Here is a 24,894-nt window from a genome sequence, read left to right as displayed (position 1 = left end):
TCTTGTTTAAGCTTAAAAGTTTGAAGCGCTTCTATCCAACGCTTAGACGCTCTTTACGTTTTTAGAACATTGGTCTGAATTGCAATTTGTTAATTTGTCAGTTGGTCCCTATAAATTAATAGTACCCTTCAATTGATTGTTTTAACTTTTAATAATTTCATTGTAAGATTGTATTTGGATTCAAATTTATTTTCATTGTTTTGATAAATTAATGTTAAATGAATGTCGAATGGTAATGTCAATTTAGTAATATATATGGAAAAATTTTAAAATATTAAATTTTAGTTTTGACCCACAAAAATATTGTATTTGAGTTTCATTTAAGGCAAATACAAATTTTATAATAAAAACTTTTTTGTAAGGATGGTCTCGTAGAAATAAACTAAAAAAGAAGGGAAGGATTATTATTTTTTTTTTGAGTGTAAATAAACACTTAAAGCACCATTTGATTTTATTTAGTAAAAAAATATTAAAAAAAACTATTTTATTAACTTTGTAGTTCACATATAATTACCATATTTAATCTGATTTTCAAAATTTTTAAAATTACTATAATGTTTCTTTATCTTTATCTAAACTTTTTTAATTTTTACATAAAAATTTCTCATGACAAAAAAAATTATTATTAAAACCCATAAATCTTAAAGACAACTTTTATACGCAACATGTGTCAAGAGGTGCTACTACAAAAACTATCTTAGTCACATCAGATTTTGAAGGCTCGAGATTTGACATTTTCTCCCACAGTTTACTTCATCTTGACCATTAATAATGTGAAACTTTTTGAGGATACAGGCCGACGAGATTTTATCGAAAACTAAATTGCACATATTATGTTGTATGTATAATTCATACCCCTATGATTACTTCCTTCGTAGGGGATGTATCAATGATTCATGTATTATCGTCTGACGTCTGGGTATGCCCAGAACCGAAAAAGAAATAAAAACTGTGTCAGGCTTTCTACTCTTAAAAATGAAAACACACAGAAAAATGACTAAAATCAAGATTTTTGCAAATGGTAGAACAACATATCCAAATCTTACCATAAAAAATTAGAACGAGTCATCTAAAATTTACACTGATGTAGAGTTTTAGACAAGTGATAGGTACGATGTTGACATTGTTTTGTTTAACATGTTAATCATATCGATGTTGGGATATGCCATTACCAAGAATAGCTTCTCAAATGCTAAGATGGATGAATAGCACGAGTTTTGATGATCTAATATTCCTGATGTTACAAGAAAAGAAAAGGTAATCGAATTAAGCAGGAGCTATGTCAGGAGACGAAACCATTTTCAGGACGCATACAGGATCTCCCACTTTGATAATCAAGCTATTACTCGTATTCTTCTCCACTCCTAGGACAAGGGACTCCCTACACACCATGTTCTGCCCGAAATATACCTGAACCAATCCAACACAAATACCATTCCAATAATGATCATGTTTCATGTGTGTGTGAGTGAATATACTCAAAAGATTTTGTTTCTGTGTACAGATAAAAGAATCTTTTTCTTCGACAGATTTACTCACCCTTCCTTTTTGTTGTTGCCTGTGTGGCCGTAACACTTCATCTGAACGGAATTTCAATAGAGTCTCGCCGACCTCAGGCCTGGGTACTGCAGTTTCTTGATTTATTGTGGGTACCTGAATGATGATTTCTGATCAGGTAAGAAGGGATATTGAATGCAGGAACCAGGACGTAAGGTATACTTTAGGTTGCATTTGGATTGAGTGATTTGGATTTTGGGGGGAGGATTGATTAATGAATTTCAAATAATTCCATTTTAGAAAGAATTTGAAATCTACTAGAAAAATAATTTCAAACTCACCAAACAAATTTGATGAATTTATATCATGGATTTCAAATCCTTTGATCCAAATGCATCCTTAGATTTTAGTTTCTCAAAGTTATGCTGAAAAAAAGGATATGACAAGATCTACAGATTCCACAACCTCGTTGAGTGTTCATGGGTAATAGCCCATAGCTCACTTTAGTCATCATTGGCAGGGGTAGACCAAGCGGAGCATAAGGGGAGGCGACTGCCCTTCACTCAATCCAAAGTTCTATGAACTTTTACAGATAATTTTTGAAAAAAAGGAATAATAAATTTTGCTCACCATAGATAGTCGCCCCTTGTCCCATTTTACCCCACGTTAAATTTGCTGAATCCACCCATGATCATCAAGATTCTAGGAATCACTCGAGAAAGAGCTCAAGGAATGTTCACTTACCTTACAACGTGAACAAAGTTTAACACCTTGGAATGTCAACTTATTTATCTGTATCTCTGTCCACAAATCCTCAGAAAATGAAAAACATCCATCCACAAGAATGCTGCAAACAAAAGCATAATTTGAAACTTTAACTACACAAAATATGTGTTGTGTATGTGATACCCCATTCCATATGAACAAGAATAGGATGTTTAACTGAATTTATAATGAGATACAATTGACTCCTACAACAACTTGTGTCAACCATTTTCGTAAAACGAGGACGGATACAAAGTAGTTGTTGCAGGAGTCCATTGTATGGTTGCGCTTGCGTGAGCCTATGCATGAGGCGTGACAGTATGGTATCAGAAACGGTCACCTAATGAACTTAAGGAAATAAGTGTTGTGTAGGGCAATATGCTACATGTGTGGAAGTCATCTCTTGAACCTCCGAGACATATTGCTACATACACGGGAGCCACCTCTAGATTCAAGGTGTTGATCGACAGAGGGATCAGGCCACGACGATGATGTCATGTTCTGAAGGAGGGGTGATAGTGATTCTTCATCCCACATAGAGAAAAATTGGATGATTAACTGAGTTTATAATAAGATACAATGAACTCCCATAACAACTTAAGTTAATCAATTTATAAAGCAATGACGAATATGAAATAATTGCTCCAAGAGTCTATTGTGGTCGCGCTTGCGTTGGCCTAGGGCGTGACAAAATCAATATGGAGAAATATGCCTAGAGAAAAGTGTACCCAAGTCATGGTTATTTAAGAAGAATAAATTAGACTTTGTTGAACATGTAAGTCAAAACTACATTGCTTACAATAACCTAATAATTAGGCCCAATGAATATTACTATGTTCAAAGCTAGTAGCCATGGCTCCATTATGAATCTATGCACAATTTAATTCCATACTTTTAGGATGCTTCAAAGAGAAATGCACAGGTGCATACTTGGGTCGGAAACGGTCAATCGGCACAGGTTCCTGGAGAAGAGCATTTAATGCATTCAATGATCCCTGCGTTGATGTACATAGGATACATAAGAGTGTATGCCATGAAAAATGTTGTGTTGAACTCACCCGTTATTCACCTGTGATATCAAAAGGAATGGATATCCATCAGCAAACATAACTTTGTGTCCATGGGCATAATTTGGATCCACTGGCCTAACCTCTGAATCTGTACGAAGAAAACAAAAGTTAGCCATTTTTTCTCCAGATACAAATTTTGACACAAAACTATAGTTCTATCCTTCAATTCTAATTTACCAGGAACCACATGTAATGTTCAATTGCAAATGTTGAAAGAAGCAAAAAGAATCTTCCTATAAAAAACTATTCATTTCAGATTGACCAAGTTACCCATAAATCAGAGTCAATTTGGTGCTGGGGAAGGACATGGTTGTGGGTGCAAGTTTCATTGCTTTACCAGAATTAAAGCGCACTAGTCTGCTAGATTTCCCAAGGTAAGTGGAGAACCATTCTGCAGCACTAGCTCCTTCATCTAACGCAGAACCACACCACTCCCACACGGAGACATTGTCCGCTGTTTTCAATGGTTTGGTCAATGGAACCTTCAGCACATCCATACCAGGAGCTTTGACCTCTGAAGAAGAATGAATACCGTAGTGTTAAGTGTTAACTTATGCTTGATTATCCATTCAGGAATGTACAAAAGTTTTTCAATGACTTGCACCTTTTTGATCTCACATTAGTTTCCCTTTTCCATTTGGGATAATGGAGACCCACTCAACTCATTTTTAGGGATCGTATTTGGTAGATGAAAATGTTGTTCTGAACTACAACTTCCCACCACGTCAAGGAATAAATTATATGATTACAAATTCATTTCAAGTAAATGAATGAACTTCAGCAAAGAACTTCATTGAAACAAGGCACCGGAAGTCAAAGGTCAAATACTGAAAAGAAAAAACTGGAGAGAAGGGCATGGGCATCAAATTGAAACATCAAACAAATCTGCTAAATTTAAAATATCGACATAACCCATATATTTCCTCAAGTTCTTGCATTTGAATATCAGATTCTGGACACATTTTTTTTCCTGTTTCGACAACAAAAAACCAAGAAAACCAAAGCAAGTGCATACCTAAATATGAGTTGCTATTTGGTTGCCAATCCTCAGAAAACGCCTCATCCGGCAGAGAGACTTGGACTAAAGCAAGCTTCGGCTCAACTCTCTGCGTATATGCTCTGCCTTTGGAATTGATGATCAGCCATTGTCGGTCCCACTTGAATCCTTCAGATGCAGCAAGTAGATAAATAAGTCCAGTTATCTTTCAAGAATTCAAAGGGAAGGTGCATACTACCAGTGGAAGTGATGGGCGCTTGAGGAAGAGAAATTCCTCGGCAAGATTTAATCGGGTACACCAGAATTGATTTCACCGTTGATATTCCCTGCTCTTTCTCACCCGCCATCTCTGATTCTCTAGGAACACGGAAACGAACTGGAGATATTTAAATGTTTAATAATATTTAATCATTTCGAATCAATATATCGACTTATAAGAAAACATAAATAAGATGTACATGACCACTTTCGGTATAGTTTCCAATAAAAAAAACACGTGTTTTGTTGTGTTTTTTCCAATAACAGATGACCTTGAATCCCCTTTTTTGAAGAGTTACTTCAAAGTTACCGTTTATGGTAATTGTTTTTATCCTCAGACATTTGTAACATATAAATGATCTTTATTTTATGGGGTTAGTTATAAATGCGTATCATTCTCGGGATTGATGTAAAAACTAGCTTACTTTGAAGCAGTGCAAACCATTGAATGTCCTTAACCGATCAGATAATGTCTTTCATTAAGTGAGCAATAAATAGCTCTCTTAATGACATCTTCGAATCAGCCGGTTTGAGAAGTCCTTCAAAGTTCGAGCTTCTTTTATTTCAAACGGTTGAATTATAAGCGGTCTGTAATTCAAGCGGTCAGGCTTCTTTACTTTTAACCGGTTGCGAAACCAGCTGTCCTTTGTTTAAGTGGTTAGACTCTTTTTGCTATAGCCGGTTTATAAGCTGTTCGGATGTTGAGCTAGGCAGTAGAGTTGATTCGTGTTACACAAAATATGCAGCTGTTTCCTGAAACAGTGAAGTGTTGTCTTGATTTTGTCGATCACCAAAATTCTTGGGTAATAATAATTCCTTGACAATTTCTCCCTTTTCGGTGATGACAAAACCCAGCTACAAGGCTATACAACAATTTACATATAATTGCAGCAAGCTTAAATAAGGCACATGTTAAGAAAATATTGTATTTTATTGAGTGAATGTAATTACAATATTTAAAGCAAAATAAACAACTAAACAAGTACAATATATTAACGTTTGAGGGATCTGTTTAGCTTGTTCAGCTTTGGCCCTTTCTTCCATCTCTTTGCCACAATATCAGCCAGCAGTCTAAATTCGATCTTCAGATCGCGTTTTTGATAGGTTGGAGAAGAAATGAGAGAATCAGAAATGGAAAAATTGCTTCTCCAAAGCTCAATATTGTCCACTGGAAGTGTAGAAAAGTCAGTGATTCCAACAGTCGGTAGTTTAAACAAATCAGCAAACATATTCTAGGTGAAATGAAGATTTTTCCCTTGAACAGCGCATATAATTTCACCGTTTTCCATGTATGCAGAATCGAAGAACTCCTTCAACAGATTCTCAAAGTATTTCTCACTGCATCCCAGAAATGAACGAAATCCAGAAGATTCAAGCATATGAAACATGGCTTGCATTGGCTTGTTAGTCATGGAAAGTACTGAAGCGAAGTTGACAGCAATTGTATTGTGAGCAATCGATGCTGCCATTTGTGTGTTTGAAGAGGAAAGATTGAAATAAACACCTGTAATAAAATCTCAGAGAATAATGAAGAGGAAAGATTGAAATAAACACCTGGAATTTCGTATGTATGTAGCAAGGTAAAGATAATAATAACATAAAATTCGTATATGTATGTCTGGTTCAGAGAATCACAAATAAGTCCACGTGGAGGACTGTCAGTGAAGGGATTTTAAAATTTTGAAATTCTTTAGATGACTGTAAAATAAATGATTTCAAATTTTAATAAGATAACTGTCACGTCAAACAGGGCAGATGCATAGTTGAGTAATTTTTACGAAATGTCATGGAGAAGTCATGCCCCGCATAGAGAAATGAACTGGTTGATTGATATGATTAGAGAGGAAGCGGTTGAGTCACGCAATATCCACGAGTTAAGCATTGGTCAGTCTATGCGGTTGGAATCCCATTAATTTATTGACTAAACCAATATTACCCCTAAGCAAGTGCATTAAGTAATTTTATCCTCGGGGAATGAACCGACGGTAGTTTGACAGAGAAATCTTCATATCCTCATGTCAGTGATTATGATGATGACTCTTCGTATGGATCTTATCTATAAATACAAGTAGAAGGGTTAGTCGCAAAATCACTTCGAAACACAAAGCAGATATAACAAGAGAAGATGGATAATGGAAGCAGTTCAAACGAGTCTGATCTAGCCGAGGAGTACATGCGGTCCATAGTTGCAGCCCGGAAGGTTGCTCTGGAGAACAACGTCTTGGAAAAGACACTGCCAACCTGGATGAAAATCCAGGAACTTCAGTCCTCCCTTTGTTCCCACCCCCAAAGGGATGGCAACACTGAAGAAGTATCAGCAGTGCCTCCGCATCGCTAATACCATAGATATATTCACTGACGAAGGTGTCTATCTCCTTATGCTTTTGAAGGAGCAGAGGACTCTGAGAAGGATTGCCTTCTCAGAGGACTTTATGCGCACCTTCATCAAAGGGCTGACCACTTGGTTGGCCTTCTGGAGGGGTGCGGTGAAAAAAGAAATTTCTATTGTACGCTCCTGCCTGCATTACTAAAATTTTATTTTGTTTTACTGCTTGTTATCTGTCTTTCTCTTTTATTTCTTGCATTACAAACTTGGCAAAAAAATCAATCATATAAAGATGTTAAAAATGACTAAGATAAATCGATTAAACCAAGTGTATTTCGGAAATAAGAAAACTTAGCCTCTGGTAGCCGTTTTATGAATATATCAGCTGCTTGTTGATCCGTATGAACGTATTCATGCCGAATATCTTTCTTCATGACATGTTCTAGGATGAAATGGTGTCTGATGTCAATGTACTTTTTCCGAGAGTGCATAATAGAATTATATGTGATTGCAATTGCACTAGTGTTGTCACAGAAGATAGGAGAATCAGTGGCTTGAATTCCATAATCTTTCAGCTGTTTTTGTATCCACAGCATCTGAGCGTAGCAGATTCCAGCCGCAAGGTACTCTGCTTCAGTGGTTGATGTGGCAATAGACGTCTGTTTCTAGCTAAACCAAGATATTAATCTATCACCCGAAAACTGACATGAGCCGCTAGTAATCTTTCTGTCAATTTTGAAACCAGCATAGACTGCGTCTGAAAATCCTACAAGATGAAGACTTGAATCCTTGGGATACCAAAGACCCACATTAATAGTGCCCTTAAGATATTTAAGAATTCGTTTAACGGCAGTAAAATGAGATTGCATAGGATTATATTGAAATCGTGCGCATAAACAAACAACAAACATAATATCTGGACGACTGACAGTTAAATATAATAGTGAACCAATTAATTTTCTGTACATTTTTATCTCCACCGATATTCCCCTTTCATCTTTGTCTAGTTTGATTAATGAGCTCATTGGGGTAGTAGCTTGGTAGCAATTCTCCATTCCAAACTTTTTCAGTATATCTTTTGTGTATTTAGCTTGGTTAATGAAGATATCATTCTTTGACTACTTGACTTGCAACCCTAGAAAGAAGTTAAATTCTCCCATCATGGTCATTTGAAACTGTTCCTGCATCGTCTTAGAGAATCTCTCACACAATTTAGAATTAGTTGATCTGAATATAATATCATCCACATATATTTGTAAAAATAGCGAGTTAACATTTTTTGAAAATTTAAACAAAATTTTGTCAACCGTTCAAATTGAGAAGCCATGCTCAAGCAAGAATTTAGTTAACGTGTCATACCATGCTATTGGGGCTTGTTTTAGTCAATACAATGCTTTATCTAGTTTGTAAACATAATCAGGATGAATGTGATTAACAAAGTCAGGTGGTTGCTATATAAATACTTCCTCATTTAGCAAACCATTTAAGAATGCAGATTTAACATCCATTTGATATACCTTAAAATTCTTAAATGCTGCAAAGGTCATAAATATTCTAATTGCTCCTAGCCTAGCGACATGGGCAAATGATTCATCAAAGTCTATTTCTTCTTCCTGCCTATAGCCTTGAGCCACTAATCTAGCGTTGTTTCTGATTATTGAACCGTTTTAATCCATTTTGTTTCTAAACACACTTCTAGTGCCAATAACATGTATATTATCAGGACGGGGAACTTGATGCCAAACTTTGCTTCTTTTAAATTGATTAAGTTCCTCCTGCATAACCTCTATCCAATTGGTATCATGTAGTACATCATCGATTTTCTTAAGTTATAACTGGGAAACAAAAGCAGCATGCATAAATTCATTAATCATTTATTTTCTAGTTCTAAGAGGAGTAGTAGGGTTACCGATTGTAAAGCCCGAATTATATTATGGTAATTCGAGATTAGTTAATTGATGAAGTGAGGCGATCATGGAAGGCCAAGCTCCGAGGAAGGCGTGGGAAAGCATGTGAGTCGTGTGGAGGCCAACAGACCTCGTGCACCTACGCGGAGAATAAGCACGCATATGCGCGAGAAGGGGGTAAAGGCCAGAAGACTCCGCGCATATGCGCGAGCAGGTGAATTTCCAAGTGCTGAGACAGAGAGTCTCGCGCATATGCCCGAGCAGCGGGCGCGCATATGCATGAGAAGTGCTGGACGCGAAAATGAATTTGAATGGGACACATGTCTTGCCATGCAATTTAACATGTAACCCCTTCATCCACTTCAGAAATTGAGCAGCAAGAACCGAGAACCTCCATGGAAATCCTCAAGCTTCCTTACATCTTAGAAAATTGATTGTGCAAGATCCGGCCATCCGATTTTCGATTCGAGCATAGTTCCGTGCTTCTCTCGTCTAGAGCTTTGAAGGGATGTAAGTTTTCTTAATTTCCTGCTTGGTTCGAAAATTTAGTGTTGGAGAAATCATACTTTGATTTATATTATGTGTTCTGAGATTATGGTAAGCGTGTAATCGAAACCGGATCGAAGAACGGACAACGTATGCAATTGTTATTGTTTTTCCAGCTTATGGTTGAATGAGGTTATGCAGATTTTTGAGATTGTGGTGGTATTTGTTGATGGTTATGAGTTGTGGTAGTCATAGATTGAGGTTTGAGTTGCCGGGTATCTCGAGATTGCGCCGTTATGCCGTCGAAATTTAACTAGATTGAGTATTGATCAAATCATGTCTTGCTTTGAGTTATATGTTGATATTGTGCCTCTCAAATATGTCATTCCAGATTTGGTATTGAAGGCTTCGAACTCGAGAATTCAACTTCGAACCCAGTAGAAGAACGAGCAAAGTTGCCAAACTTTTATACATTGAAGAACAGGAGGTTAGCGAGCAAGATTGAGATTGGTTGCGTCAAACCAAAAACCGAGAAAAGAAAGGTATAAATAATTGTTAAACCGGGATAGATAACTCGAGTAAGATATGACTTGAGTTCCCCAAAACCACATACTAAATTGTATTGCTTTGATGTGTTCAAAATTCTTGAGATTAATGTGCTTAGTATATTGAGTTATAGAAAAAAATGTATTATGAGATAGATGAGTCTTTGCTAGAGGTGCCAAGTCACTGGACGTTTGGTTTATATCGATGCGCTTAGGAGAAAGATCGACTCCTATTGTAGACACTCGATATAATGGGCCGAAGTCCGGGAATAGAGACTTACCACCACCTTGAATGGGAGAGTCGGTGGGAGACTTGTTACGTTCTTATTCAAACCGGGATCCCTTGATAAGAGTCGAGTCAAAGATTAAGAGTTAAAGAGTTGATTTAAAGCTTTGTCTCGATTTATATTTCTTAGACTATGATACATATTATTTGACAAATATTTTATGCTTTTGTATATGCTTGTATGACATGCATGTATACATTGTTTATACTAGGAAATATATTCTCACCGGAGTTCTCCGACTGTTGTTGTGTTTGTATGTGTGCATGACAACAGGTGGGACATGATCAGGGTCGAGAAGAGCATGAAAGATCGAGATTAGAGTGGTGATCCGGGCTTAGATGTAAAACTGGTTGTTCAACACTTGAAATATGGTTGATAAACACTAGTTTGTTATGGCTTTATTTTGAACAAGTTTTGTATCTTTGATCATGTTGTAAATATTAAACTTGATCTTGTAAATTGAATAAGATGGAGCATAACTGGTTGTAGTATTTTGGACACTTGCTTATGAGGTGCTCAACTTTGTTTAAAAAAAAATTCGACGTAGCCTATTTAATCGATCCATTTAATCCCAATGATGAGTTAAGAAAATGAGTTAGCGCCCGGGTCCTCACACCGATGATCAGCTCGAGTGGATGGATCTTTTGCCATCGGAGACATGGTCCATATGGATTTGACTCGGTTGGTTGTGTGATATCATCTTCTTGTTCCAGCGTCTCTTCTTCTATCTAAATAATCTCTGGTTGATGATTGTTCTCTGGTTCATTTATCTGATGAGTTTGTTCTTGAACGGTTGGACTTTGCTCCAAGATGTGTTCACCTATTTTTCTCAAATCTATTTCGTCATCACTGCTAGCTTCAAAGTTAGTAGCATCAAGTTTATTAATTAAATCATGAATGTTGCTACAACTATTGTCGTGACATATGGATGATTAATCAAATACAATATGTATGGATTCTTCAACAGTGAGAGTTCTTTGATTATAAACTCTATACGCTTTGCTCACTGCTGAGTATCTCAGGAAGACACCATTATCAGCTTTCACATCAAATGCGGTTAGGTGTGTCTTGCCATTATTATGAATGAAACTCTTACAACCGAAAATGCGGAAGTATCCAACTTCTGAACAGATATCATATGGAGTTTTCATGATTTTTATTGATCATGGACCGATTCTAAGTATAACAGGCTGTATTGATGGCCTCTGCCCAAAACCACTGTGAAATACCGGATTTTGCCAGCATGGTCCTAGCCGTTTACTTTAGTGTGCGGTTCCTTCTTTCAGCTACTCCATTCTGTTGAGGTGATCTTGCAGCCGACAGCTGATGCTTTATGCCATGATCTTCAAGATAAGATGACATGAATTGTTTCAGAAATTTAGTTCCTCTGTCACTCCTTATTATGTCTATTGCTTAAGGTTTCTCATTTTGAAGTCTTTTGAGGAGCTTGATCAGTTGAGCCGCGGTTTGATCTTTGGAGCTTAAAAATATTACCCATGTAAATCTAAAGAAGTCGTCAATTACCACAAAGGTATATTTCTTTCCCCCTAGGTTTATTACCGGTATGGGTCCAAACAAATCCATGTGGAGAGGTTCCAGGCATCTAGCTGATGAGTTTCTTTTTGTTCTTGAAGGTTGAGCGAACTTGTTTACCTGGCTGACAAGCATTACAAATTCTATCGTTGGCAAAATCAATGTTAGGCAAACCAAATACCAGTTTAAGCTTGCTAATAGTAGCAATGAATTTGAAATTAAGATGATTAAGTCGTTTATGCCAAAGCCAATTTTTATTACCATTTAAGGCTATGAAGCAAGTAGGTACATTTAGACAATCATCATTCCATTTTACCTTATACGTATTTTGCTCTCTATAACCAGTTAGCAAAGTGTTACCTGCAGCAGATTTGACAGTGCATATATGTTTGTGAAACTCAACGGTGTAACCGTTGTCACATAATTGGCTTATGCTAATCAGGTTATAACACATGTTTTCTACTAAAAGTACGTCTTTAATGATAATCTTGTCGTGGATAATATTACCTTTACCCACAGCTTTACTTTTAGATTTATCACCAAAGGTGATCGTTGGTCCTTTGTATTTGACGACTTCTGATAAAAGACTTTTGTTCCCTGTCATGTGTCTGAAACAACCGCTGTCCAGGAACCAGATGGATTCTTCCAAGTTTTTTTCTTCAATGCCTGAAATCATTGAAATGAGAAATTGGTACCCTTTCCTATTTGGGTCCTGAGCTGATTAGACCCTTAGGAACCCACATCTGAATTATCCTAAAGGATTTTCCATGGTGTGTCCCAAGGTGAATGTGGTTAAGTGCATAATCAGGTGGTGTATGCAGTGTTCTTTCTTTTTCAGTATGTTGTCTTGGCCGTCTGTCATTGTCAATCACTCTGTACCTCTTTTGAACATGTCGGTTATTTAGTAACAGTTATGTCTTGTTTTTGAGTGATATCCGGTTGAACTTGGCTTTCTACAGGACCAATCTAAACCTGTAACGCCCGAAAAACCAACCTACGTAAACCACATGCATGCAAAATTATTTTAATTGTTTAATTGTCTTTATTAATTGATTTTAAATGCTTTCATGATATTTATTATATGATTATATGACATGATTGCATGATTAAATGATACTATGACATGATTTCATGAAATTAAGGATTTTTACCCGAATATTCGATAGTAGGTAGGGAAAATGAGACCGAAAACGACCAAGACAAGAATATGTATCTTTCATTAAATAATGGCAAGGCTTCCTAATATGATTAAGAATGATTTATTTTTCCTAAAAATGTTGGAGTCCGAATTATTTTACGAGTCGAGCTCGATTTTTCCCGAGAAGCCGGTTTTGGGCAAACAAGAAATTTTAAAAGATCAAAAATATTATTTTTGGGAAACTTATTTTATAAACTTTTATTATTTAATTAATTATGTGTTATTGGGCCCAATTTTATTAATTTTAGTAGGCCCAATTACCCTTAAGCATGCAAGCCCAAAACCAAAAACCATTAGCATATTAATTATTTATAAATAAGGGTATTAGGTCTTCAAACCCTCACAATTCACACCAATCAGCCGTAAATCACACCCTTGCACACACCATTCAGATTTTCGAAATTTAGAAAGAAAGAAAAGCTTGTGTTCTTCGTCATCCGGTCGTCCAACGTCGCACCCTCGTCGAAGATCGTATATTCGAGCGTTATAAGCGCAAATGCACGTTCTTAAACCCTTTTAAAACATCATAAAAATCATATTATGTGTGTTTTTATTGATTAAGCATGAAAAAAATAGATATTCGATAATTTTTACGGTAGAACGTTTATACGATCTTTTTACATTTTTATGAAAAACGTGTTTGAATCCAACGGACATGCTGTCAATACATGATAAAACATGAATGAGTTATAGCCAAAACATGATAAATTAATCAAGAAAAAAGGGCTGGAAAATCGTCGGCTAATTCAGAAATAAGAACGTGAGTTTTTGGAGTTTCTTGTGCATGCTATGTTTCAATGAGCTCGTGGGTTTTGCTTGGGGCTCGGGGGCTATCCAGGGCTGGTTGGGGCTTGGCCAGGGTCAGGTTTGAAGGCTAGGTAGGGTCTTAGGGTGGCTAGGGTTCAAGCTTGGGGCTGGGGAAGGAGTCCACGCTAGTTGGGGCTCTTTTGAAGAGAATTTCTGGTGGCCGAGAATTTCAGGGGAGTGGCTCGCTAAAGGGCTGGCTAGGTGGTCTGGGTGAAGTCTTAGGGTGGTCCAGTGAGGGTCAGGAGGACTTGGGCTTGGTGGTGGCTCGAGTAGGAACCCCCACACAAGAAGGAGTCCATACGCTAAGGAAGGGGCGTGCGCAGCTCTTGTTCTGTTCACGGTTGCAGCGCGGTTCAGGGGCTCGTTGTTGGGGCTTGGGCGAGTTAGGTACGTCCTATAGGGTCTAAGGTTGATGGGTAAGGGCTGGGCTAGGGGCTGGTGCGGCTGGGTCGCTGCTGGCTCGAGGGAAAACACGGAACCGTGAGGAGAGCACAAGCATGCGCGTAGGTTGATTTCTGATCCAGGTGCGTCGCTGCTTGGGTCCAGGGCTTAGGCTGGTCTGGGTAGGGTCTGGACGCGATCCAGGGAGGTTTAGGGTCATGGTGGTTCGGTGGTGGCTCGGCTGGAAGAGTCCTAGTGGGCTAGGACTCCATAAGCGTGAGTTCTCTTCCTTATGCAGGTTAGTGCCTCTGTCCAGGTGAGTTTGAGCAATCCAGGGCTAGATTCAGGCGCTTGGGCTTGGTCAGGAGGGTGCCTAGATGGGTTGGCTAGGGTTTGGCTCAAGGTGGCTCGGGCGTGGCTCGGTGTGTTCGATAATGTGTCAATTTCGAAATTTAAAAGGAAAAAATTGAATCCATGGGTCCACGGGTGTGGCTGATGACTTGGAAGGGTAGAATAAATACCAAAAATTTTATGTTTAAAATTTGGGATCAAAATAATGAGTTTTGGATTTATCCGCGATTTTATCGCCGCACGAAACGTTAATTAAAGAATTAATTGAAAAGTCTAGTTTTAAGCTTCATAAAATTATGAAAAATTATATTTAAGCCTAAATAATTATTTAGAATAAGCCCATGTCATTAAAAATGAGAAAAAGATAAATTCGAGAATTTTTACGTCCATGGGCAAAACGGTCTTTTTACACTTAGGAAAATACGAAAACGCTTGGCAGCGTCCCGAAGGATCATAACGCATGTTAAATGATATTTTATGATTTAAAATTATGATTTTGATGATAATATGTATTTTTATGATTTATCGTAAAGCTGTGCTTTTTTTACTGTTTAAAATGCTATTTTTGGAAAGTTGTGCTATTTTACGACTTTTAAAGAAAAGAAAAAATATTTTGAGGGATGTGAATTGGCTGTGACATATGATATATGATTTTTTGGGGATGACGTGATGGGAAAAGGCCCTAGAGGGAGCCCATTTACGGGAGAAGGCCCTAGAGGGAGCCCATACGTGGGAAAAGACCCAGAGGGAGTCTGTTTATGGGAAAAGGCCCCCGAGGGAGTCCCGACGATCGTGTTTCCACGGTGGAGCCTAGTGCACACCCCCATAGGCCATGTGGAGCTGAAGAATTATCAGTCGACCAAAGGATAAAAGCTAGTCACTTTCGATGATCAAACTTCACCAAAAATGATATATGATTGAAAGCTTATGATTAAAATGATTTTTATGATATATGAATCATGATGATGATTAAAGCTTATTTTAAATGATTTATTTATGCTCAAAATGATTTTAAATAGTTTATTCATGTCCAAAAGCTATTTTAAATAAAAATATGATTTTTAAATGCATGCGTTTATATATGTATTATTTGTTATCTATGTTTAGAACGTGATGAGTCATTAGACTCACTAGGTTTGTATGATGCAGGATGTGATGATTTATGGGAGGTGCTGACGCTTGAGTGGATCGATTGCAGCAGTACACATCCGAGGGCCTTTATGTTTCCGCACTAGCTAGATAGATTTATGATTTAAGGATTATGTTCATGATTTTTATTAGAGATATTTTGATACTTTATTTTATTGTTAGTGGATGATTTATGATTTATTTTATGCACTGAGATTTCAAATGTTACAATTATTATGATTTATGATATGTTAAGTTTTATTTAGTATTTTAGAGTTTAGGATTTAAAAAAAAAAAAAAAAAGTAGTGGTCGTTTTAGTTGGTATCAGAGCGAGGTTCCCCAAAAGGCTGTGTACTATCACTTTGAGAAGCTCAATAAGTCACACCTCAAGTATGTGAGTTTTTACTGCTTTATGTTTTATATGTTGAAATTCTTTTAAATGCTTATATGATAAATGATATAGGAGATTAAATGCATGTTATTTTTATAAATATTAGTTGCATGCTGCATGAAATGTTAAAATGGATTAAAGGAATTGTTTGGGTTATAAAAGAACTTAGAAAGAATAGGGTGCATGCACTACTTGAGCTGGATTTAGGATTCGACTTTGAGAAATTTTTGGGTCAGAATTGCAATTTCAAAGATTTTGAGGACCGAATTGAAGAGTAAGATTTAAGTTAGATGTTAAGTTGGAGATGGATAAGGGAATCTAAGCTTTGCAATCATTAAGTCAAGGAAAATTTCGAGGACGAAATTCTATTTAAGGGGGGAGAATTGTAACGTCCGAAAAACCAACCTACGTAAACCACATGCATGTAAAATTATTTTAATTGTCTTAATTAATTGATTCTAAATGCTATCATGATATTTTTTTTTATATGATTATATGACATGATTAAATGATACTATGACATAATTTCATGAAATTAAAGATTTTTACCCGAATATTCGATAATAGGTAGAGAAAAAGATACCGGAGACGACCAAGACAAGAATATGTATTTTTCATTAAATAATGGCAAGGCTTCCTAATATGATTAAGAATGATTTAATTTTTCCTAAAAATGTTGGAGTCCGAATTATTTTACGAGTCGAGCTCGATTTTTCCCGGGAAGCCGGTTTTGGGCAAACAAGTAGTTTTAAAAGATCAAAAATATTATTTTGGGAAAATTATTTTATAAACTTTTATTATTTAATTAATTAAGTGTTATTGGGCCCAACTTTATTAATTTTAGTAGGCCCAATTACCCTTAAGCATGCAAGCCCAAAACCAAAAACCATTAGCATATTAATTATTTATAAATAAGGGTATTAGGTCTTCAAACCCTCACAATTCACACCAATCAGCCGTAAATCACACCCTTGCACACATCATTCAGATTTTCGAAATTTAGGAAGAAAGAAAAGCTGGTTCTTCGTCATCCGTTCGTCCAACGTCGCATCCTCGCCGAATATCGTATATTCGAGCGTTATAAACGCAAAGGCACATTCCTAAACACTTTTAAAACATCATACAAATCATATTATGTGTGTTTTAATTGATTATGCATGAAAAAAATAGATATTCGATAATTTTTACGGTAGAACGTTTATACGATCTTTTTACATTTTTATGAAAAACGTGTTTGAATCCAACGGACATGCTGTCAATACATGATAAAACATGAATGAGTTATAGCCAAAACATGATAAATTAATCAAGAAAACAGGGCTGGAAATTTGTGGGCTAATTCAGAAATAAGAACGTGAGTTTTTGGAGTTTCTTGTGCATGCTATGTTTCAAGGAGCTCAAGGGTTTTGCATGGGGCTTGGGGGCTGGCCAGGGCTGGTTGGGGGCTTGGCCAGGGTCAGGTTCGAAGGCTAGGTAGGGTCTTAGGGTGGCTAGGATTCGAGCTTGGGGCTGGGGAAGGAGTCCACGCTAGTTGGGGCTCTTCTCGAAGGGAATTTCTGGTGGCCGAGAATTTCAGGGGAGTGGCTGGCTAAGGGGCTGGCTAGGTGGTCTGGGTGAAGGCTTAGGGTGGTCTAGTGAGGGGCAGGAGGACTTGGCCTCGGTGGTGGCTCGAATAGGAACCCCCACACAAGAAGGAGTCCATACGCTAAGGAAGGGGCGTGCGCAGCTCTTGTTCTGTGCAGGGTTGCAGCACGGTTCAGGGGCTCGCTGCTTGGGCTTGGGCGAGTTAGGTAGGTCCTATAGAGTCTAATGTTGATGGGTAAGGGCTGGGCTAGGGGCTGGTGCGGTTTGGTCGCTGCTGGCTCGAGGGAAAACATGGAACCGTGAGGAGAGCACAAGCATGCGCGTAGGTTGTTTTCTGATCCAGGTGCTTCGCTGCTTTGGTCCAAGGCTTGGGCTGGTCTGGGTAGGGTCTGGACGCGGTCCAAGGAGGGTTAGGGTTATGGTTGTTTGGTGGTGACTCGGTTTGAAGAGTCCTAGTGGGCTAGGACTCCCTAGGCGTGAGTTCTCTTCCTTGTGCAGGTTTGTGCTTCTGTCCAGGTGAGTTTGAGCGAGCCAGAGCTAGGTTCAGGGGCTTGGGCTTGGTCAGGAGGGTGCGTAGATGGGTTGGCTAGGGTTTGGCTCAAGGTGGCTTGGGCGAGGCTCGAGTATTTTGGGAGATGGCTCGGTGTGTTCGATAATGTGTCAATTTCAAAATTTAAAAAGAAAAAATTGAATCCATGGGTCCACAAGTGTAGCTCATGACTTGGAAGGGTAGAAAATAATACCAAAAATTTTATGTTTAAAATTTAGGATCAAAATAATGAGTTTTGATTTATCCGGGATTTTATCGCCGCACGAAACGTTAATTAAAGAATTAATTAAAAAGTATAGTTTTAAGCTTCATAAAATTATGAAAAATTATATTTAAGCCTAAATAATTATTTATAATAAGCCTATATCATTAAAAGTGAGAAAAAGATAAATTCGAGAATTTTTACGTCCAGGGGCAAAACAGTCTTTTTACACTTAGGAAAATACGAAAACGCTTGGCAGCGTCCCGAAGGATCATAACGCATATTAAATGATATTTTATGATTTAAAATGATGATTTTGATGGTAATATGTATTTTTATGATTTATTGTAAAGCTGTGCAATTTTTACTGTTTAAAATGCTATTTTTGGAAAGTTGTGCTATTTTACGATTTTTAAAGAAAAAGAAAAATATTTTGAGGGATGTGAATTGACTGTGACATATGATATATGATTTTGTGGGGATGACGAGTGGGGAAAAGGCCCTAGAGGGAGCCCATTTAAGGGAGAAGGCCCAGAGGGAGCCCATTTAAGGGAGAAGGCCCCAGAGGGAGCCCATACGTGGGAAAAGGCCTAGAGGGAGCCTTTCTATGGGAGAAGGCCCCCGAGGGAGCCCCGAAGATCGTGTTTCCACGGTGCAGCCTAGTGCACACCCCCATGGGCCATGTGGAGCTCAAGACTGATCAGTCGACCAAAGGATAAAAGCTAGTCACTTTCGAGGATCAAACTTCACCAAAAATGATATATGATTGAAAGCTTATGATTTAAATAATTTTTATGATATAAGATTCATGATGATGATTAAAGCTTATTTTAAATGATTTATTAATGCTCAAAATGATTTTAAATAGTTTATTCATGTCCAAAAGCTATTTTAAATAAAAATATGATTTTTAAATGCATGCGCTTATATATGTATTATTTTTATTTATGTTTAGAACGTGCTGAGTCATTAGACTCACTAGGTTTGTATGATGCAGGATTTTATGATTTATGGGAGGTGCTCACGCTTGAGTGGATCGAGTGCAGCAGTACACACCCGATAGCCTTTATGTTTCCGCACTAGCTAGATAGATTTATGATTTAAGGGTTATGTTCATGATTTTTATTAGAGATATTTTCATATTTTATTTTATTGTTAATGGATGATTTATGATTTATTTTATGCACTGAGATTTCTAATGTTACAATTATTATGATTTATGATATGTTAAGTTTTATTTAGTATTTTAGAGTTTAGGATTTAAAAAAAAAACAAAGTAGTGGTCTTTTCAAAACCGTTGTGAACGATTGGATTTAACCTGCGTCTGAGCCATGATCGGTTAGATTTAGCACTCTCAACTTCGACGTATCCTAAACCACGTCGCCTTCCATTGTTCTAAAGATTTACATTCTGAATACCTTGGACTTCAGGCTTGTCATGTTCATTGATGCTATAACCTAGCCCGGTTCTGTCTCCGGTCGATTTTTGTATCTCATGCATCTTATTGAGAGAGGCTGAGGACTTGTTCTATGTGTTGACTATATTCATCAACAGTTTTTTCTCTTTTAACGTGGCATGGAACAATTTACGCAGATCATCATTCTCAGCCGCTAACAGACTTAGCTTCACTTTTAAATCGTCAACCTTCTTTTTCTGCGAACAGCTAGAGAGAGTCAACTTGTTTTTCAAGTCCTGTTTTTATGTCTTGACTTCATCGAATTGCTGCGATAGTCCTTTGAACTTATTTACCATGTCGTGCAGTGTCGTGACATGGTCTTCTCGTGTAAATTCAATAGAATCAAAGTCAAATATCATTTCATCTGAGGATTCTGGATCTTCATTAGCCATGAGACATTTTACCGTCTCATCTTTGCTTTCACTCGTTGATTCTTCAGAGATGGATCTTTCTGACTCTGAGTCAGCCCATTTGCCTTTATCCTCTTCTACGAACCAAAACTCGTTGACTCTTCTTTTTGGTTAACTTTTTGTCGTCTTTAGACCTTCTCATGTCAACCGGTCTCTTTTCAACCTTTCTTGGCCTGTTGCATTCTGCAATAAAATGTCTCTTCTTTCCACAGTTAAAGCAAGCTTGACCATCATCAGTATGGTCTTTTTTGAAATAGAGTTTATTCATCTGAGATTGATTCTTACGCATGTAACAAATAGGGAAATGGCTTCATTGCTTCTTACTTGTAGACTCTTCGACCGGAAGAGTCACGGTGGTAGCTGCCAAGACCTTTGTTTGTTGAGAGGTGGATGGTTCTTTTTCAGTTCGTATCCCAAGCTCGAACTCATACGCTTTAAGATCGGCGAAGAGATCATGGAGTTCACGTTTGTTTAGATCTTTGGACTCTCACATTGCTATAGTTTTTACGTCCCATTCTCTGGGAAGAGCTCGCATAACCTTCAAAGCAATTTCACGATTACAATATTCTTTTCTTAGAGCAATAAGTTCGATGATAATACCACTGAACCGTTCGTCAAATTCTGCGAGAGTTTCTCCTGGCTTCATCTTTGCATTATCAAACTTCTGGATAGCAACAGTCAACTTTTTGTCTTTGGTCTGATCGTTGCCCTCACAAAGTTGTGTGAGTTTTTCTCATATTTTCTTTGTTGTGGTGCAAGTATTGATCTTGGCGAACATATTTTTGTCCAGAGTCTTATAAAGAATGTCTTTTGCGACGTTATCGAGATTTGCTTTCTTCTTGCCCTCACCTGTCCATTCAGATCGATGTTTTTCCACCATTTGGGGGGCACGTTCAGTTATAATTGCAGCTGTATTTACTTTTAAGATCTTCATTGGCCCGTCAGTGATGACATATCACATATCGTCATCCTGGGCTGCTAGATGTGCCTACATACAAATCTTCTAATCATCATAATCTTCTTTCGAAAACATAGGAATTTTGTTGAAAGACGTTATGTGTAAATTTTAGATATAGATGTTTGAGAAAACCCTGCTCTAATACCACTTGTTGGGATCGGGAAAGAGTTTAAAGGGGGGTGAATGAACTCTTTCAAATTTTTTGCTTTTAAACTTGGTTTTCAACCATTTTGAGGCGGTTGAAAATTCTTCTCAAATTTTTAGAAATATGAACTACTGTAAAGTGCAGAAAACGGTTCAAGATTTCTAATGATAGCTAGAAACTTTTGGCAAACTTATCAGCAAAATGTAGTGTGAAAAGTAAGTGTTCACAAGAAGTAAATACACGAAATTTTTATGGATGTTCGGAGATAAAAACTCCTACGTCACTCCTTCTTACTCTTCAAGAAGGATTCCATTAAAAGACTTTGGCTTTACGAAACTCTTTACAACAGTCCACTCCAATCAGAACTTATCACACTGCCTGTGTTGGAACTCTTACCGATCACTTTACAGCTAAAAAACCGACTTTGTTCTCCGGCCAATGGCATAGGTAGGTCGCTCTGGCATGGGTTTTAGGCCGGTAAATTTAATTGCTGGAATCTGGTTCGATACGGTGGCAAATTTCAACAATTTTGAAGGGTTACAAGTGCAATTTTGAAATTAAATTTCATCTTAATTTTAATTAAGAAAATTATGTCAAAATTTATGATTAAAAAAATCACGATTATAAATTTCAATAATTTTGCCGGATGAAATCTCAAAAATATAAGGAGACAAAATCACTTTTATATCAACGGTTAGAAATATTAGCATAATGAAGAACTAAATTTGATCTACCTTCGCGCAAACATAACACGTAAAGATCAATATAGTGAATTATAAATATGAACGAAATCTAACATCTAGCGATTGATGTTGAATTTGAAACTGTAACTGACGAGATTTTATGAACACCGAAAACATAGATCTTCTAAGCGTTCATGAAATTTATGAGATGGTGTATTATGAGAAAGCTACATAGATTTTAGGAACTTGTATGCCACTATTTATAGATGTACTCTAACCATTATAGAAAAACTCGAGATTTGATAGATCTTGATTATGTCTCTCCGTGATATGATAAATCAAATTTCAACATATTTATAATCTTAATCAATATGATATTCTTGATTTATATTCTTTTAAGAATGAGACATCGACCACAATTATCTTAATGAAATATGTTAACAACAATTAAATTATTTTAAATAATTCAATGAATTAATCTAACAAGAAAATCTAATGAACAATAACATCTAAGAAATTTATCAGAACATGAAATGTATAACGTAAACCAAAACTAACAGACAAGGGAAACGCTTCAGCTGATGAATTTCGGACAACGGTGGAGGGGAAAACATTTGCAAGAACTTAGGACCAATCAATTCATGAGCGAAACAATGGCGAGACAATTGCTTGTCATGTTAGTCAACTTATCAGAATAGTCCATTAACGGGGATTCGATCCCAAGCCCATCAAATGAGTCCTCGCAATCTCCGACGAATGTCATCACAGCGCTGAGCATGCTGTTCATGGTGCCTATATCGCCCTGAGATAAAGCAGTGGTAGTCTCCTCGAAGTTAGACAAGGCGGTGTCGTAGCTGTCCTTACAGTCGTTGAGAATGGATTTCATCTCAGGCGGGGTTCCGGGTTTTTCAGCTAATTTCTTCGCTAATGACAGGACAAATTGTGTGAAAGTGGAGCTAGCTTTAATGGCGACTTCAAGAACAGACTTTACATCAATGTTTTCGCCTTTGAGCAAGGGAGCAACTGTGGCAATGCAAAGGGCAGGGTGATCTGTGGATTCACAGATTTTCTCGACTTCTGGATCAACTTTTACTGACGAAAACAGTTTTGAGATATCGAATGGAGAAGGGCCGTCGGATTCTGATGGTTTAACTGACGAAAGCACTGTTGAGATATCGAATGAAGAGGGGCCGTTGGATTCAGATGGCCCGTCGGCGTCTGGAGACATGGAATATGATGGAGAGTCAGAGATAGAAGGAGGGAATGAAACATAGTTCGGAGAATCTGTTGAAGGTGATGGTGATACCGATGGAGCAGAAGCTTGCCCGGTGAACGGAGATGGGACGGATGGTGATTCAGGGGAAGATGAAGATACGGATGCAGGTCCGGGGGACGGAGACAGGACGGATGCTGATTCGGGCGATGATGAAGGCACGAATGCAGGTCCAGCCAAAGGGACAGGTGCTGATTCTTCCGAGGATTGATCAGGCTGCAGGCTTGGCGAAACCGTGGGCGAAAACTGAGGCCGTGCCGAGCTGCAGGAAACAACAAGGTAGAAAGAGATGAAAAGAAGCATGAATTTGTTTTGGGGTTCCATTTTTATGCAATATTGGAGAAACATACAAGAAAATAATATAGGGATTTGGTGGGAAAATGGGAAGTATATTTGGGATGGGATGGGATGGGTTAGGTATAGTTGAAAGTTGTGAATGAAAATAGGATGGCCGTTCAAATGAGAAAGCTTCCTTATTTTAGGAACTGTGCTTTGTGGTTGTTTTTGTCAAGTCAGGAATTTTCTTGTAAAGGGAGTCGTTCATTTGTATTTGAAACAATGGTCAATATGCTTTCTTAATTCAATGAGATAATTGGTGTTGGATTTTGGCATATTATCATCATTCGATTCTTGATCGTGGATCAAAGGTTTTTACATCGTGATTTTTCTTATTTTGTCGAATTGCATGGGCATTCGTGGAACAACGGGTGCATATGGATATGAGATTTCGAAATTGTTACATGGTTATAATGCAACAATGAAATTGAAGAGAGTAGTCACCTTACCAATTTATCTTTATCTTGTCAACTTGGAATAAAACAAACAAATATCAATTCCTAATCTTTATCAAAAAATAAATATAGAGTGATAGCTAAAAGAAAAAATATTGATAACAAATTAAGTAGAATTTTTAGAAAAAAACTTTAAAATTTCAAAATCAATCATTACTCCTATATATGTCCGTATTCCATGAGAAGAAAATTTTAATTTAATCATTACTAAAAATAAACTTACAAATATATATAAAATGATTACGAAAAAATTATATAAATACCAACAAGCTACATGTGCACTATAAAAGGAGATTTAATGAGAAAACTAAAAGGACACATGAAATAGTACTTTATATTTTCTATTTATTATATATATTTTCTATTATTAAATATTTCATCAAATAATTATTTAAATATTTGATATCTGTGAGGTGATTTTTATTAATATAAGATTTATTTCAATAAATGTTTACTTGTAATTATCAACAAATATAAATGCATGAGTAACTGTTTAGGACCTTAAGTAATTAATAATGTAAAATAAGTATTATATTAACTAAACGGTTAAAAAGAGTCGATAACACATGCAGCATATTTTTATATTATATTGGGAATTGGAAATTGGATCTAAATAACATGTGCTAGATAAATATGGAAATATATTTTTTATATAATAAAAAATTTAAAATTAACAACAGAGAGCAAGATAAGATAGAAGCAATTATCTTTAGTTGGTTATCACATGCAAAGAAAATGATGGATTGTTATCTATTGGATGTATTTAGTTTTGGATTTTTTTGTTTCATATTTCGGAGTCGTCCATAATATATAAGATATTTCAATGTATAAGATCATAATAAATAGTTTAGGACCTTAGGAAATTTATTTGGCAAAAACTTGTGTGAGACGGTCTCACGGGTCGTATTTTGTGA

The 24,894-nt window shown here is 37.0% G+C and overlaps 2 protein-coding genes across 2 annotated transcripts; both read right to left on the bottom strand.

Moving 5' to 3' along the window:
• Nucleotides 1-1,055: 1,055 nt before the first annotated feature.
• LOC140985408 (uncharacterized) lies at nt 1,056-4,737 on the bottom strand. The gene is made up of 8 exons (XM_073453267.1): nt 4,568-4,737; nt 4,348-4,497; nt 3,670-3,846; nt 3,332-3,420; nt 3,193-3,257; nt 2,242-2,344; nt 1,540-1,653; nt 1,056-1,410 (listed from the first exon to the last, which is right to left on the bottom strand). The coding sequence occupies exons 1-8, from the start codon at nt 4,674-4,676 to the stop codon at nt 1,267-1,269; spliced, it is 951 nt and encodes a 316-aa protein (XP_073309368.1). The 5' UTR covers nt 4,677-4,737; the 3' UTR covers nt 1,056-1,266.
• Nucleotides 4,738-22,475: 17,738 nt separating this feature from the next.
• LOC140984092 (uncharacterized) lies at nt 22,476-23,601 on the bottom strand. Its single transcript, XM_073451274.1, has one exon. The coding sequence runs from the start codon at nt 23,535-23,537 to the stop codon at nt 22,551-22,553; it is 987 nt and encodes a 328-aa protein (XP_073307375.1). The 5' UTR covers nt 23,538-23,601; the 3' UTR covers nt 22,476-22,550.
• Between the last annotated feature and the right edge of the window lie 1,293 nt (nt 23,602-24,894).

Source organism: Primulina huaijiensis, chromosome 9, assembly GCF_012295235.1.
Source record: "Primulina huaijiensis isolate GDHJ02 chromosome 9, ASM1229523v2, whole genome shotgun sequence".
Classification (NCBI taxonomy): Eukaryota; Viridiplantae; Streptophyta; class Magnoliopsida; order Lamiales; family Gesneriaceae; genus Primulina; species Primulina huaijiensis.
This window is presented reverse-complemented; position numbering and strand designations above follow the sequence as displayed.

What these genes read in the sequence shown, in the direction of transcription:
- LOC140984092 (XM_073451274.1), bottom strand. Translation starts at nt 23,537, where the DNA reads ATGTTTCTCCAATATTGCATAAAAATGGAACCCCAAAACAAATTCATG.
- LOC140985408 (XM_073453267.1), bottom strand. Translation starts at nt 4,676, where the DNA reads ATGGCGGGTGAGAAAGAGCAGGGAATATCAACGGTGAAATCAATTCTG. An exon ending in AAATAGCAACTCATATTTAG is followed by an intron (nt 3,847 to 4,347) that starts GTATGCACTTGC and finishes ATTCTTCTTCAG; the next exon opens with AGGTCAAAGCTCCTGGTATG. An exon ending in CATTCCTTTTGATATCACAG is followed by an intron (nt 3,258 to 3,331) that starts GTGAATAACGGG and finishes ACATCAACGCAG; the next exon opens with GGATCATTGAATGCATTAAA.